This window comes from Tiliqua scincoides, chromosome 5, assembly GCF_035046505.1.
Source record: "Tiliqua scincoides isolate rTilSci1 chromosome 5, rTilSci1.hap2, whole genome shotgun sequence".
Classification (NCBI taxonomy): Eukaryota; Metazoa; Chordata; class Lepidosauria; order Squamata; family Scincidae; genus Tiliqua; species Tiliqua scincoides.
Window position 1 is genome coordinate 124,423,900 of NC_089825.1, and position 17,103 is coordinate 124,441,002.

The 17,103-nt window shown below is 45.3% G+C and overlaps 1 protein-coding gene across 1 annotated transcript; it reads right to left on the reverse strand.

Annotated features, from left to right (window-relative positions):
- Positions 1-6,207: 6,207 nt before the first annotated feature.
- Positions 6,208-14,024, reverse strand: LOC136652303 (sulfotransferase 1C2-like). Its single transcript, XM_066629235.1, has 8 exons — positions 13,878-14,024; positions 13,195-13,361; positions 12,542-12,667; positions 12,127-12,224; positions 10,490-10,616; positions 9,036-9,130; positions 6,817-6,997; positions 6,208-6,443 (listed from the first exon to the last, which is right to left on the reverse strand). Exons 2-8 carry the CDS (start codon positions 13,349-13,351, stop codon positions 6,331-6,333), a joined length of 897 nt encoding a protein of 298 aa, XP_066485332.1. The 5' UTR covers positions 13,352-13,361; positions 13,878-14,024; the 3' UTR covers positions 6,208-6,330.
- Between the last annotated feature and the right edge of the window lie 3,079 nt (positions 14,025-17,103).

The following is a 17,103-nucleotide window of genomic DNA, read 5'->3' on the forward strand; positions in this document are numbered from 1 at the left end:
CCTCCAGTTCATGCTCAGAGATTGTAATGCAGGGAGGTGAGTCCACATCCTGAACCATGACCTGTGTTTTCTTCAGGCTGATTGTCAGTCCAAAATCTTGGCAGGCCTTGCTAAAACGATCCATGAGCTGCTGGAGATCTTTGGCAGAGTGGGTAGTGACAGCTGCATCGTCGGCAAAGAGGAAGTCACGCAGACATTTCAGCTGGACTTTGGATTTTGCTCTCAGTCTGGAGAGGTTGAAGAGCTTTCTGTCTGATCTGGTCCGGAGATAGATGCCTTCTGTTGCAGTTCCAAAGGCCTGCTTCAGCAGGACAGCGAAGAAAATCCCAAACAAGGTTGGTGCAAGAACACAGCCCTGCTTCACTCCGCTTCGGATGTCAAAAGGGTCTGATGTGGAGCCATCGAGAATACCGTTTACAACACCGCCTTGTCCATATTCGGCAAAAAGACCAACAAGGCGGCAGACTGGTTTGAAGCCCACTCTGAGGAGTTGACACCAGTCATTGAGGAAAAGAGGAGCCTTCTTGTAAGTAATAAAATATGTAATAATAATGTGTAATATAGTTTCAAATTTAATAATAAGTAATATAGTGTTTAAATTAACCATATGAAATAAATATATGAGTGTTTTTAACTTTTATTTTATGTCCTACATTTTTCTTGGATATCCTACATTTTGAGGTACCTTGTCCTCTTTTGCAGTTAGGACATCTGGTCACCCTGAAGAAAAGGCTCACAGGGAAAAGTAGGACATTTAAGTTCTTTTCCAGGACACGAGGCTAAAAAAGAGGATATGTCCCGGAAAAAGAGGATGTCTGGTCACCCTGGTTATGCTGGACAGTTAGAAGAGCTACTTGCTGTAACTTTGTCCTTTGAGAATGCCTACCACAGCAGAAGGCGAAACATTAGGTGCGAACAGCTTTATTCAATCACAGCCTATCACCCCAAACATTGTTAATTTCACTGTTACAGAGAGCTTTTTTCCCAGAAGGTGGCATCCCTTGTTTGGACCATTCCTAGGTGTGAAAAAGTGAAAAAAAAAAAACAAACCAGACTGCAATTTGCTTCTGGGAATCAAAACACAGGAGGCTGAGCTGAACAGCTGCAGCGGAGATCTCTGTGTCAAAAAGAAAAGAATACTGGGAGAAACAGAAACACATTGCCTATAGTGTCTTTTGTTTCTGATTCTGATTAATGAGCCAGAAATCTTGGATTCAGTTTCCTTGCAGCAGTCATTTGGGGCAGGAGAGGGCTGGTTCACACATGTAGAAGTACATTGCTTGAGCTCTCATTCTTTGACTTAGGCTGCAATCCTAACCACATTTTCCTGAGAGTAAGCCCCATTGAACAAAATATGACTTACTTCTGAGTAGACCTGGTAAGGATTGTGCCCTAAGCCTAATGTGTGACGTGTCTTCAGTGGGAAAATATTGCAATTTTAGGAGAATATGAACATGGTTGTTAATTTGTGATAGTTTATTCCTACGTGTGCATCATCACTTGAGACAGTCATCAATATGGTCAACAGGAGATGAAAAATTGTGCGTGAACCAACACACAGTTAATGTGGTTTTAAGGACTTCTTGTTTTTATAACTCGTTTTAACTCTCATATCAACATCCAACCCATAGCCTCTGCCAATGCCACCCCAACCCACTGCTATGTGTCCCCCCCAAAACAGCACAGAACACAGGCCCAATCCTTTGGGTGTTCAGCACTATTGCTGAGCTCCATCACTAGTGCTAGTTGCTGTGAACGTGCTGTAAGGCGTGCTGTAGGCACCGGGGAGGAGAGAGTGCCATCGCCAGTCAGCGCTGTGCCCCAGTGCTATGTGGATGACCAGCTGGCACTCTTCAAGTGCCGGCTAGCAGTGAGTATTTTCGGGTTGAGGGGAGGCAGGGAGCAGGCGGGGCAGAAGGAGGCCAAGGCAGGGAGCGGATCAGGCCCAGGAGGGGGTATCCTATCCTCCATGTTGGGCTGCAAAGCCTAACACAGAGACTCTCGTCTGAGCCTGCAAAATTGCTGGCACAGACTTGGGAAGTCCCATTGAGGGTTTGCAGCTTCCCAACAGAATAGCAGATTCAATATAACCAGCTGCTAAGTCAAAACTAACTGAAGATTCACTTAGGCATATTCGATAAACATAACAATTATCCTCTCCTCTCAGATAAGACACCAACCATAGAAGTCTAAGAAAAGTTTTACAAATGATCTATGCTTGGGATCAAAGTTCAAAGTTCTATGCTTGGGATCATTAGGAAGGGTATTGAAAACAAAACGGCTAATATTATAATGCCATTGTACAAATCGATGGTAAGGCCACACCTGGAGTATTGTGTCCAGTTCTGGTCGCCGCATCTCAAAAAAGACATAGTGGAAATGGAAAAGGTGCAAAAGAGAGCGACTAAGATGATTACGGGGCTGGGGCACCTTCCTTATGAGGAAAGGCTACGGCGTTTGGGCCTCTTCAGCCTAGAAAAGAGACTCTTGAGGGGGGACATGATTGAGACATACAAAATTATGCAGGGGATGGACAGAGTGGATAGGGAGATGCTCTTTACACTCTCACATAATACCAGAACCAGGGGACATCCACTAAAATTGAGTGTTGGGCAGGTTAGGACAGACAAAATAAAATATTTCTTTACTCAGCACGTGGTCGGTCTGTGGAACTCCTTGCCACAGGATGTGGTGCTGGCGTCTAGCCTAGACGCCTTTAAAAGGGGATTGGACGAGTTTCTGGAGGAAAAATCCATTATGGGGTACAAGCCATGATGTGTATGCGCAACCTCCTGATTTTAGGAATGGGTTAAGTCAGAATGCCAGATGTAGGGGAGGGCACCAGGATGAGGTCTCTTGTTATCTGGTGTGCTCCCTGGGGCATTTGGTGGGCCGCTGTGAGATACAGGAAGCTGGACTAGATGGGCCTATGGCCTGATCCAGTGGGGCTGTTCTTATGTTCTTATGATCGCAGACAGTGCACATCACAGATCCTCATGTGACTGGCAGTTTCATTCTGTATCACATCAGCCCCTCCCCTAAACACTTTGCATGGAAGATCTGAGCCTATGCAACTGTCTGAGATAATGCAGACGAAACTGATTGCTCAACAAGACCACTTACTGGGAAAGGTATACTGGATTTAGAGTCCATCTGCATGCATCAGAGATGGCATCATGGAACTTCTTGGGATGTTGTTTCTGGAGTACCTACTTGGGTTACCCTGGAGGTCTATAGCTGATCAATGTGACACCACCAAATTACCTGGACACCTACCTGGTTATGTGAAATGGTAGGATGCCATTTGTTTAGTCCCCTATAATCATGGACCAACTAAAATTGCACAGGGGGTGGAATGGGGCAAGGTGGGCAGAATGGGGAGGTGACAGGTGGGGAGGATTGGGCCCAGGAAGAGGGCATGTTAGCAGCAGGTTCCCAGGCCCAATCCACCTTCGCGGGTCCATGTGTACTTGAGCCAGCAATATCACTGGCTCAAGTTCGGGTTAACCGATATGGGCAGGAGGGGCTTACCCCAAGGAAGGGAACAAATGGACACCTCCAGAGGCCAAAACTCCCCTGTGGTCTGCAGTGCCACGTCATGGCTGCTGCATTGACTTGCAGGGAGTCCTGTTGGATTGGGCTGTCGTTTATTAAACTTGACACAAAGCCCCTTGTTATTCTAATTTATTTCTCATTCATTAGTCATCTTCCCACATTTGTCCAAGGCAGTGCATCCCAAAAAATTTAATATTTGATTCCATTTAAATGATGCAGAAGCAATGTTAATATTCCCCAATAAACTTTAAAAGACAAAATTGCCACACAAAAAATGGGAAAAACTTAGTTATCTGGCAAAAGGCTCCTTAGATTTTTAGCTGCAAACAGATCCAGTCAGGCGGAATCTTCATCCCCAGGTGAATTCCAGTTGGTAACAGGTGGGGGAGTTCTAGTTGTCATAGTAATAACAAGATTCCAGATCTTAGCAACGCCCCTCCTCTTCCATTTAGGCTTTCAAAAGGACGCTGGGAAGGCAACTGGATGGCATCCGGGGTGCTAGACATCACTTTGTTGGCAAAACATTTAACATAGGTACGTGCATCTGGTTAGGGACTCCCTTAGATAATACTGGTCAATGAGACATCATTGTAAAAATATTGGGAGGAGATCTTGTATCCTTGAGTAGACTACAGGTACAGAGTTCTGGCTCTTTCATAGGGCAGGCTGTGAACTGTGGCTATGTCCTGGGTAAGGTTAAAGAATGGTCAGAAATCCAGCTATTTGGGTTTTCCCTCCAAAACCTTTCAGTTTGAAAAAAAGGTGGGAAAGGTACTTGGTTTTGAATTTCCCACCCAAAGGGCTAACTGAGAGAGGGAGGAATGAAGCAGTCCTAAAGGGAATATAGGAAATGTCTCCTAGACCTTCTGTGTGATAAGTTTATTTCTTTTTTTATTTAAAGGATTTCTATATCGTTTTTCTAATACCCAAAGCGGTGTACAACAAAACAATAAATCCCATTAAAACAGCAAAATACAATATTAAGATTTTTAAAAACCATCAAAACCATAAAAACAATTTTAAAAGTTACAAAGTTTAGAAGTTGAAAGACTTCTTCTAAACCACTTTGGGTTTTTAGAAATGCGGTACAAAAACCCTTTAAATAAATAAATAAAAGAGTTAAAAATTACTCAGGTTTTTTTACTAAGTTTTATTACTTAGTCATTGCCTGAATCTTTGCTCATTTTCGTCCCTGGGTTTCAAAGGCAACTTCTCCCCTCCTTAATTCTATTTCAGAAGTTTACCACCTGCTAGTGTGATGCCAATTGTACAGTCCAGTGCCAAAGATAGAGATCTCACCTTGACCTCAGCTCTCCTGACCACTATGCAGAAGAATAACCAGAGAGCATCCAGTCCCAAACGTTTGATGACGCAGCCTGGAGAAAAAGGGCCAGAGTTGCCTCCTGCTCCCACTGCAGCCTGCATCATGGATATTGCTCCTTTGGAGTCAGGGCAGCGATTATGTTCTCCTGGTCTGAACCCAACAATAGATGCAGATGTCAGCAGCCTGACACCAGTTCCCCCCAAAGACACAGCCGAGAGCCTTGCAATAGAGCCTAAAAAAGGCAGCCCAGGAGCCCAGAATCAGAAAGCCAACTGTCTTCCTAAGGTATCTCTGAACAAATCGCCAGCAGGTGTTCACCACAAAAGAGAGTGCCCACCTGCTCCTGAAGTTCCGCAGTACTTTTGCCAAATCAACTGGCCACAAGAAATATTAGAGAAGTGGGCAAGAGAGAAGGAGGACAGGGAGAAGACACCTAGTACGGTAATCAGCCAAGATGCTGCAGCAGCCTTTAGAAGTAATGCTCTTGACCCAGCCCCAGAGGGACTGAATTTTGAAGCCAGAGGATGACGGGATTCTTCGGATACCACTGAAATAATATCACAGGATAGACAAAAATGGAATTCTGTTATTCTGTGTAGTGAGAATGTAATAAAATATTACCACTTTTTCTCCATATAGCTGCATTATTGGCTCATTCCAGTCCTCCAGCACTCAGGCCTATGTGGAAGCCATAGCCAGGGTTAGGTGCCTTCTGCCCTCTTCAATCTTACCAAACAAGTGCAAAATCAGTATCTGGCAGGCCAGAGAATCTTAGGTGTCATGCAGCTCTGTTTGGTAAAAAAAATATTTAACTAGCCCACGTGTCTATGCAAATATATTTGATAACACTTTGTGTCATCTCAGGATCTAGACTGGGATGAGCAGGATTTGGGGCAATCAGAGGATAGGGCTTCAGTACTTTGCATAGTTCCTCTTTCTCTTCCCCTTGTATAACCCTGAAATGCTAGAAAGGAAGAAGTGTTGATGAGCAGCAGATTGAAACGGAAGGAGGAAACTGGGAGGAACTGCGCAAAGCGTTCCTTCCCCTGGCCAATGGACGTTTTGCCCACATCCCCAAACCTCAAAACAAGCAGCAGAGATTTTCATCACATTTTAAAGTTCTTCTCTGAAACTAGGAAAAGCTGGGTTACTCAGGGGCCTGATGGTCAATGGGTGGAACAGGTTCTGTGTCAAAAGCTAAACCAAACAATTCACAGAAGCAAATGCAACCATGCCAATACCACATTGTGTGTCCATCAACCAGAATGCAAATACAGAACCTCCAAGATTATAAATTGTTTTTAATGTGACCTGATAAAGACCTCTTACTAAGTTTAATAAGAATGTACAGAGCTCAGCCTGAGAAAGTCAAGTACCTGAGGGCACCAGCTGAGATGACTCTCCCCTTCCCTGGAAATCCACTTCAGGGTTTCCAGAACTGCTTTTGGCTCTCAGAGCTCCATGGAGAAAGTCAAGGTAGTATCAGCCATCTTCCGTTGGTAATCCTCATTAAAACGCTCATTCTGAGCCACAGTGAAGTGGTTTTTCCAATCACCAACTGTCCCTGTAAGATAACCATGCACACAGTCCACAAAAGAATGCTACAGGAAGGAGTTTTAGGTTATTTGCTTATTGATCCCTGGAAAATCCCACTGTGGGCAAGATGTTGCTTGGGACATAGTGTATGAGTTTTCCCTCCACTTCAAACACTGTGAGTGTTGTATTGGGAGGTCCTAGAAATCCCCAAATAGGAAGCCTATGCCTACCAGAAGCCTTGGGGGTTGTACCTGCTCAATATGGAGAAAAGTCTACCCAATTTCCACTACTAATTTCAGTTCCTTGACATTTTGGAGAAGCAAAGAAGACATTTCCTTTGAATTACCTGGTGTGTGGGGTTGATTTTGCCCCAACTAAAGAGGTGTAGGGAGAAGTCTTACCTTTGCGCATGAATGCGGAAATTGACTGGTCCATGACTGAGAGCGGAACACCAGCCCTGTTGGCCAATGGGTTGTCCTTCATGACTTCAAATGAGGTATGGTGGACAATTTTGTCCAGTGTTGCCTCATCTAGTTGCTTCCCTACAAATTGCATCACTTTCCGAATTTCATGCTTTGGGTTCTGCAATGATAGAGTTTAGCAGATGTAAATCCCACATGGACTGCTGGATCCCCAGAACCAAACATTGGTTTCTTGCAATGGCTCATGGGAAGCATGGTCTCTGCTAGCAGGAAAGCTTAGCCCTCTCTATACTTCAAAAGACAGGGAAATTGGGTGTTCTTTCAAAATAGGCCTATGCTCCAAGAATTGGCATTTTCATGGCCCTTTGAAACTGTATGTTCTTCTGCCAAAAACAGCCAAGTTGCAATAAAGTGTCACCTCTAAGTTGGGCCTCTGGAGTGTGACTGATACTTAGGTCAGAATGAACTTTTTATCTAATATTCTATAATAGCTAGAAATAATTGGGGTGCTTCTTTCAGTGGGCAACCCAATCTTATGGGGCCTCGGTGCCCAGAGGAACAGCGGTACCAAAATGGTGCCCACTGTATCATATGGGCACTGGGTAGCCGCCAAAGTATCCTCAGGATAAGGGAGTGTTTGCTCCCTTACCTGGGTAATGGCACCGTAGCCCCAATAGATCTCCTTGGATCTGAGCCAGTTATCAAATGGGTGCAGAACCAAGGAGCCCCATGTTGGGCTGCTTGGGTCAGGAGGGAGGATAGGGTAAGGTGGCAGAGCCTACCGCTGTCTCTGGGCCTGATTCTTTCCTCCCCCACCCTCCTCCCGCTCTGTTCTGCCCTCCCCCTGCCCTCCCCCAGCTCCAAAATGCCCTGGCCGGTGGGTTATCTTACTGCTGGCCATTCTCCAATGGCGTTTTCTAGTGCTGAGGCCCAGCGCTGGCATTACTGCCCTAGTGCTGGCACAAAATTGTCTTCTGGCACTTTTGGAACAATGGTGCCGGCAGTATAAGTTTACCACCAATGCTAGAGCTCAATAGGATCAGGCCCTAAGTGGCCAGCCCTATCCTCAAGCATGATTTATGGTATAGTTTGATGCCCCCTTGAATTCGAGATAGAGGATAGGTCAATTAAGCATTGTCTTCCCCTAGTTAGTGAAATTTTAATTGCAAGCCCTCAAAGTCTGTGTAGGCTTTGATCTTCCCCTACTCAGGTAGCCCCTAAAACCCTATAAAAGGGGACAGTGAGTGAGGGAATTGCTTCACTTTCCTGATGTCACCTTCTCCCTTGCTCAAAATCCTCTTGGAGACCCCGGAGGGTCCTACAGGAGGAAGCCTTGGTGAATTCCTACTTTTAAATTTGGAAGGGAATTTCAAAAGACCCTCTGATGCTCCCTCTGCAGAGGCCATTACAGGCTGTGTAGGGTGGGATTAGGAAATCAGCCCCTTGAATTGAACAGTAACTGATAGTTATCTCCGTCTCAAAGAACACTATCCTCCTGGACCTGACTCCTTCAGGATCATGTAACAATCCCTGATTTTGACACTGTGGGTTTCTTTCATCTTCTTCTTCTTTCTAGGACTTTACTGCCATGTATCTAAAAATCACACCTTCTCCTAGAGGAAATATTTCTTTGATAACTAACTTCCTGATCTCTCCTCTTCCTCTGCTCCAGGTCTGTCTTGTCTTGTGATTCCCTAGCAGGCTGTCAGTCTTTTCTCTTCCCTCCTTGTTCCCATAGCAATTCCAGACTCTCTAGTTAGGTGACCCTTTGTTTTCATGTTCTGTGTGAGCATGTTAGGTGATTGTGCTAATTTATATAGGCAGGAATCTTTTTAGGTACATAGGTGGTTTTTAATTGTGCTCTTTTAGAGGATGTATGAGTGCTCAAGTTAGTGGGTCAGAATTTAGGGAGACGCTCACCATGCCTCAAGGCTGGGCTCAGGCAAGTCAAATCGGAGCCCAAGCACCTAGTTTATCAATAATATGTCCCCTGCAAGGAGCCAAATCCCTTCCCAGTGTTTTATTGCAAGAAAGAGAGGCTGATGATAGAGAACTCTGGATTCTTTCATGATCACTATGTATTCAGTCAACCTTACACCTTCTGCTAAGATTCAGGGAGACCTTACCTTACCCCTCCCCACATCTTTGAAAAGGAACGAAGATACAATATTGGAAGAGATTGCATCCACCCTGCTCACCTTTTTGATGTCTTCGTAGAAGAGAAAGAGAACACGGTGATTGTCCTTGGCCTTCCACCAGCCTTTTACATGATCATACCATGGCCCCCAGCTCACTGGAAGACACAGTGCAGCAGGTGCATGGTGAGATGCACAGTGACAAATTACCAGCAGAGGGTACACTCAGAAAGGAAAAAAGGATTCCCAACATTGCTGGACTAACTGCAGGTGTCCACATGACCCCTGCTATCTTCCACACGTGACTGAAAAACTGCACGAACTCTGATCCAGCTGAAGCTAGTCATGACTAAGGCTGCAATCCTATAGTTTCCCTGGGAGTGAAGCTCATTGAACTCACTGGGATTTACCTCTGAATACACATGCACAAAATTGCACTGTTGATCTCACTGAAGCCAATGAAGAAGTTAGCTCAGGTCTCACTTAAATCCTGTTGCTTTCAGGGCTACTTAATTATCCGCACAATCCTATGTATGCCATTCAGATGTTAAGTCCCATTATGTTCAGTGGGGCTTATTCCCTGGAAAGTGTGCTGGCCAGGAAAGTTTGGCTGGCCTGAGATGACTGAATGACTGACAGCTGAAAGAAGTTTAGTGCAAACTAAGAATCTGCCCATCTCAATTTTCATGCCTCCTTGAAAAGCAGTGGGTGAAATAAAGTAGCACAAGATTTCGTGGGCAGGAAAGGGAGAGTAGTTTGTGAGAAAGCATAGGAGAGAAGAGAATAGGGGCCACTTAGAGTGCAGAAACCCCACTTCCTGCTTCCAGCTCTTCATATTTCCAGGCCTGCATTCACAGCATTTTCTCCTCAGAGTAGGCTTTCTGAAACTTTGGCAACTTCCAGAGGAGTCACTGGTTTAATCTGTTGCAGCAAAAACAAGATGTCTTGCAGTGCCTTCCAGACTAACCAGTTTATTTCAGCAGAAGCTTTCATGGCCTAGTCCATTTCATCAGATGCATGGAATCCTCAGTTGGAAGGTATATCCTCGTATATTTGGTCACTGACTTGACCTCTTGCACCCCATAGCCCTGCCATTTGCAAGTCTATTTATCTGTTTTTGCAGATAAATGGGGGGGAGGGGTAATTCCAGTAGCAGATGCACACCTAGGATCTTATCCTTTCTTTTAAAGATCTCCCTGTCCCTTTTCCCATCAAAATAGGTGGTGTATGTCTGAAGCCATAGGCACTCTGAGGGCTTACTTGGAGGTAAGTAAAAATGCTTTTTACTTACTTCTGGTTTGCCATCAGGTCACCCCCTACTATAGCATACAGCATGCAACTTTTTGATCCGACTGCATACTATAGTGGGGGAGGGGGTAAGATTGGTCCCTGAATGTAGTGTGTAAATGTTTCATGAACTGAACTTAGACTTTTCTCTGTTGTTACTTCTTTCCAGTTCTCTGTGTTACTTCTTGTGATATTAAGAAATAATATGAGGAGGGAACTGCTTTGCTCACCTTTGCCTGCCATGAATGTCTCAAAATATTCCTGCCAGGTTCCAGGGTCAGGGATCACTTTGCTCATCCTTTGGAAGTGGAAATAGGACACCATGCAGTCTTTGGCATTCCTTGCCACATACAGGAACTGTTGGGATACACAAACAGAAGAAGCATTAACTGATTTACCTCCACCTTGCCACAGAGCTTTCAAGGGCAACCAGGTTGAAACCTGCTTAACATAAGCAATGCAGGAACACCATGTGCCCCTGCAACCAACTCATGGGCTCCAAAGGGCAGAAGGTAACAAGCTGCAGAGATTCAGCCCCTCCAACGTACCAAGTACTGAATGGCTATTTGGTCACTTACAACAGTAGGTGTGCAATCTCTCCCAGCATCAGCTCAATGTGGTCCTTTTGTCAAGTGCCATTGTGCCCCTTTCTGGCATCTGGCATCTGGCTCTACCATCTTTGTTTACCTATAATGCAGTGTGCTCATCTAGCATCACGAGCAGAGATGAAACGGCAGCTTTGCATTTATGGTAAAGAAAGGTGGCAGACCCCAGCAGTATGGCTGCTGAAGAGCACCCTGTCACTAAGGTACACCCCTCACAAGGGTTCAGTGGAGGCAAACCTTAGCAGCAGTGGTGATGGCAGCAGCAGCTCAAAGGCTGCATTAATGGCAGCCAATTTTTTTCACCTGAGTATCAGGGGTTAATAGTAGACCCTTTGATGGCCCCCAGTCAGCATTTCAGTTGATTGACCCCCAATGACAGTCTTTTATGCCATAATGTGAGAAATCAGCTGTTCGCAGTGTAGGGACAAGTATCAAGGGTCATTTCATCTCTTCCTAACAAACACTGAGAATGTGAAGTAGCTGCTCCACCACAGAAACTGAATCTGATTCACAAGTCACATGATGAAGAATTGTCCAAAGGCTATCCTAGAATATCCAAGCCTTAGCAAAGTGCCTGCTTTATTTTCAAAGGTTGTTGGTTTAGAGCAGGGGTGTCCAAACCTTTAGGCAAGAGGGCCACATCATCTCTCTGACACTGTGTCAAGGAAAAAAAAGAATTAATTTACATTTCAAATTTGAATAAATTTACATAAATGAATATATTAAAGTCGCTCAAGGCCTATAAAAGGACTTGCACAAAGCATGGCCAGCCTTTCCTTCTCTGCTGCATCACACATGTGAAACAGCAAGCAGTGGAGAGAGCCCTCTTCCCACAGCTCATGCAAGAGGTCAAACGGTCACCCTCTTGCTGAGAGCAGTTGCGTTGGGCCAGCACAGGCTCCAGCAAATCTCCAGAGGCTCATTGGAGACAGGGGGCTCCCTGCGGGCCGCATTGGGAGTCCCCAAGGGTCACAAGTGGCCCCCGGGCCGGGGTTTGGGCACCCCTGGTTTAGAGCAGTGGTTTTCAACCACTGTGCCACGGCACATTGGGGTGCCACAAATGATCTGCAGGTGTGCCATGAGAGTTAGGGGGAGGGTCATATATTTGTAGGGCCGCTGGGGGATGTGAGCCTCTGGCCAGCAGTGCAGTGTATCTTGTCAGTTGTCAAAAAATTGATGGTGTGCCTTGACAATTTTAGTACCTTCTTAGTGTGCCATGAGATGAAGATTAAAAGTAACTGGTTTAGAGGATCTTTCCTTACCTTGCAGTTCTGGTCCCAAAAGGATTGTGGGAGCAATTGGACAGGGAGATGGGTTTTCAGAGTCCGTGGAGAGGGCATTGCTTCCGCCTGGTCCACTCCTGCCAAAGAAGTGAGGCATTAGCGTCAGGGCAAGAATGGAGATCATCCCATCCCATCCCATCCCTGAGGGGAAAACACTGTGAAAATCCACACTAATGTTCACATTTAATAGTGAGTACATGAACCCATGTTTTATATCAGGATTTATCTGAGCTCTCCCTCAGAGAGTGATGCTCCTTGAAAATCCTGCGTTAGGAGTCCTTGGCCTTTCTTCCCCTTTTTGCTAAGCCACACTTCCCAGGATTCCTTGGGGATAGGGCAAGGCAGATTAGCCAGTTTGGGTCTGCAGCCCCCTAGACAATGCCTTGAATGTCACCTGAAGGCTGGGGAGGCCGTGCCCACTCAATAAAGGGGTGCCGGTGATGCAGAGGGGCCCGCTGGCATTTCTTCAGGTCACCTTCTTGTTGAATCATGTCCACAATCTCTTGAATCCATGTGGTACCTTGCAGGAGAAGAGGAAAGTGTGAGGAAAAGAATGAATCAAAATCAGGCACCAGATATTCACAGCTCTGCATATATTCTGATAGCATAACAAACACAGCCTGATCGCCACCCCACAGAGGAGAATTCGCAGGCTGTGGTTCTCTCTCCCATGAGGCTCAATTGGCTCCACCACTGCCTGTTTTTAAAAGACCAGCCAAGACCTTTCTGTTCTATTTGGCTGCTTATTTACAACTATGCTGGGATGTCCTTTGGTGTTATGTTTTGCATGGCTTTGGTTGCTGCTCTGTGTTTTGTTAATCAGAATTATATACTGTCAAGCTATTGATTTAAAATTCTGTTTTTGATTGTGTAAGCCACCTTAAATATACCTTCAATGAGATAGGAAGGCAGTAAGCAAATACTGTACTTTAAAACTTTAAACAATACACAATGGCTATCCAATGAAACTCTCTGTCTGAAGCCAGTGATCTCATTAGGAGTCGTTTTCTTCTGCAAACACTTATCAGCAGGGCACCTCCAGTCTACCTGATTTGGGGTAGGTGCAAATTAGCAGATCATCTGGTTTTGCTTGGAAGTTCTGGATCCGGTTCCATTCATGACAAGCAGTCTTTGGCAGAGGAATTCCATCCACTTCACCCAGCTCTGGGCGTCCCTCAGGCTTGAGCGCTTTCTCTGGGGCCATTGTTGATAGCCTGGGAGATAAGACAGGAAAAGCAAACAGCTGAGACAAACAGGCTGATGGGTGTGGGAATCAGGGAAGTGAGCTGTGCTGTTACTCTGATGACCAGGACAATAAAGCTTTCACTGTGGCAGATGGTGTGTCAGAACTGCCACTTTTTTTCCTGGCAGGAGTCTTGTCCCTTTAACAAGTTGTGTCATGTACGCAACATGTTCAGGGCAGCTTTTCTCACATGGAATCACGATAATGTGATGCCTCATCAATTGAATTTCTGCCTGTGCATAAGTAAAAGATGCTTGATGGGAGGGGGGAGAGGGTACAGAAGAGTGGAGTCACACCATTAGCCACCATCCACATTTCTGACTGCTTCCAGGTGTAGGCCTAATCATTTTCTCTCCACTCCTTTGCAGAGTTGGCTAATTTAAGTGCATAGTTTTGGACAAAACGGCTTTGTGATGGATGCGTGAGGCAGGGCATCTTCCTTGTAATTATGAAAACACTGCATAACAATTCCCCAACTAACATTTACCTCTGATTTATTGATGAGTCCACAGGGTGAACCAAAAGCTGAAATCAAATGTGCTGGGGATAAGTCAGTGATTCTCTGTCAGATCAGCTCTCTTCACTCCTGCGAACCAAAGTAGGTTTGTTATGTCTCCTGAACAGAGATAAGCAAATAACTGAACTTCCTAGTAGAGGAAAGACTAATTCACAGGTTCTGGGCTAGGGCTCTGCACAATTTAGTTTCCTTTGGATCATTGTAGATTTGTGGTATTGACAGATATTTGTTTGCTTGGCAGATATAGTAGAAGAGCATGAGTGGAGACAAACAGGAGGGGCACACACTGGGCATGAGATCTGTTTCCCTTGCTCTCTCAGACAACTCTGCTCATACTCACTTGCTGCCACTTATACTTGGAACTGTCTCCCAGAACATGTGCAGGATACCTCTCATTTCCTTAAAATCCTTGTTAAAAACCCACCTTTTCCATTAAGATTTTGGCACAACTTCAGAGGGGTCCAATCTCATCCAGCTTTTCAACACCAATGCAGCTGTGCCAGTGGATTGCATGCTGCATTCTGCAGTGGGGGGCAGTCATGGGGACCTCCTCTACATAAGGGAATATTTATTCACTTACATCACTTACATCAGGATGATGTGATGGCTGCATCAGCCCTGGAAAGTTGAATAGGATCAGGCCCCTATACCTTACTGCAACTGTGCTGAAGAACCCATGAATGAAACAACTGCATGTTCTTTGCATTTACCTCATCTCTGTTTCCTCTCCCTTCCACTGATATCTAGAATGTAAGCCACTCAGGGCAGGGACCTATTCTTTCATTGCTTATAAAGCAATGTACATAGATGGAACTATAAAAACACAGAAAGCTGTTTGAAGTGTACAGTTGAAGATGTAAATTATGTACAGTATCTAAAGGCAAATATGTTTATTATATAATGTGTGTGTGTGTGTGTGTATGTACACAGAGAGAGAGAGAGAGAGAGAGAGAGAGAGAGAGAGAGAGAGAGAGCCAAAATTCCCATTGATTAATGTGAGTAAAGGCCCACGCATGTTGGAGAATGCCTCCGGAGAATGAGCAAGGTTGTAGGGCCAAAAAGTCCTAGAATTTGTTGCCTGTATTTGAAAGGAATATTTATTCCTGATTACAGTCCTAAATCAGCAATCTCAAGTATCCCTGATTGCATCAGAGACCTGGATTTATATTTATACCTTTTGTCCTTGAGGATTTTATTTTCAGTTTCAGAGTTTTCCTGATAGCTTCTTCCGTGAGGCAGTCACTACCGGAAAGGAAGCTGTATATAACTGGTTCTTAATCTGAAAATTGGCCCCTCCCAAAGGAAAGGATCAAAGGTTTCTTCTTGCACAGGTCTGATAGGTACATTGATAGTTAAAATTTTGGAATTATAAAGGAGGCATTGTGACAAAGCAAATTCTCCTCTTCAACAGGCAGGTGTTTGCTTTGACTTTTTAAAGATCAAAATTCTGCAACACAGGTTATCTACTTGCAGGAGAAGTTCCTTTCCATCCCGGGAGCTGCGAAGAACTGCACAGCAAGAATTAGACTGAGCAGGGAGCCTGGGCTGGTCTTCCCACTGCAGTAGGGCAGAGTTGGAACAGCTGCTCAAGAGGGAGAAGTGCTGCTGCCAAGTGGTAGCAGAAGAGAATTAAGGATGGGGAAAGGCACAGAGAACCTTTCCAATCTTTGTTTGCCACACTAGACGCTGTGCCAGAACCACCTTTCAGAGCGCGATACCATAGTCTTTCGAGACTGAAGGTTGCCAATACAATACTGTACTTAGAGCCAAACTACAGCACTCAGTCAGGAGTTAGCCTTCCCCAATTAAAAAAAAAATGTGTTTGTGGAGAGTAAAATCTGCAGCAAAATGCAGGTGCAGCAGGGAAGGGAATTGTTAGCAGTAGCCCTGCATTTTTAAAAAATACTTAAAATGCAGGTACCTCTTTCTTTTCTCCATGGAGGAAAAAGTAGCTTTAAGAGGAAGGTTTTTGTCTGAGATGGAAGGACTCGGGTTTAAAGGATTGCTAAGCATTAAGGATACAGTGTTAAACACACTTTCTGGGGAGAAGTACCATTGAATACAATGGGACTTACTTCTGAGTAGGTATGCATAGGCTTGTGTTCTAAAACACCAATAAAGGGCCTGATGGATGGCACTTGGAAAAACAAATCTTCCCCAGGAGAAAGGATTGGGCTCTAGAGAAAGAGGCCAGAAATGGAGCTCTTTCATACCAGGACATTTTAAAAGTCTTTTTTTTAAATAGAAGGAAGAAGAGGTCAAGTACTCTATGTGGGCTAAGTTAGACATGATGGAGAAAAATATACTTACATTTGGGCCTGCTCAACCAGGGCCTAGGAGAGGGGGTAAAGGGGGTAATTTGTACCTGGGCCCAGGATCAACAGGGGGGCCCAGGAGCCAAAGGAGGGGCCCCAGAAATTTCCTGGGATCTTACGTTTTCCTATCTACTCAGACTTGTTGCCCGCAAGGGATGCTGGGGACACTACTGATGCCATATGGGTTAGTAGACCTGAACCCCAGAGACTTTTCCAGCTGTCGCTACCGTCGCCCCACCTTGTTTCACCCCTCCCTGCCCCCATTCTGCTCACCTGTCAACACCCTCCCCCACTGTTTCACCTCTCCCCCTTTGCAAAGGGGCCCAAAAGAAACTTTGTACCCCCTGATAAAATTCCTCTCAGAGACTCTGTGCTCAATCATGTATAAAGTGAAACAGGGATTTGACTTAAGAGGAAAAGATGTCGGAGGTGTCCAGCTGTGCCTCCACCAGCAGTATCCCTTCTTGCAGTTGGATCCCTCCCCTCACACTCATTTCTCTTGAACTGATCTCCAATTCAGGAAGTGAGCGTAGCTGGTAGAAAAGCAGTTGTGGCAATAGGCTGTGGAGAAGAATACGTCAGGTGTGGGGCAGATGCAGCCCCCCATCTGTATACCTACTCAACAACTTTATGCATGATGAGGCTCAGTGCCAGGTTGCTGAGGGCCCTAGGGCAGAGTCCTACACTGTTACATAGGCCCTTACAGGTGCTGTGTGCTGGGCAATGGCTGCCCCGCCACCCTCCCCACCAGTCAGTGGAAACATTGCCCAGAGGCCCTGCAGATGGGGTGCTGGGCACAGCAGTGATGCGAGTCTCTTGGTTGACTTTTGTCACTGTTACTACCAAAGCTAGGGCAATTTAAGGGTTGGCCTGTCCAGGTG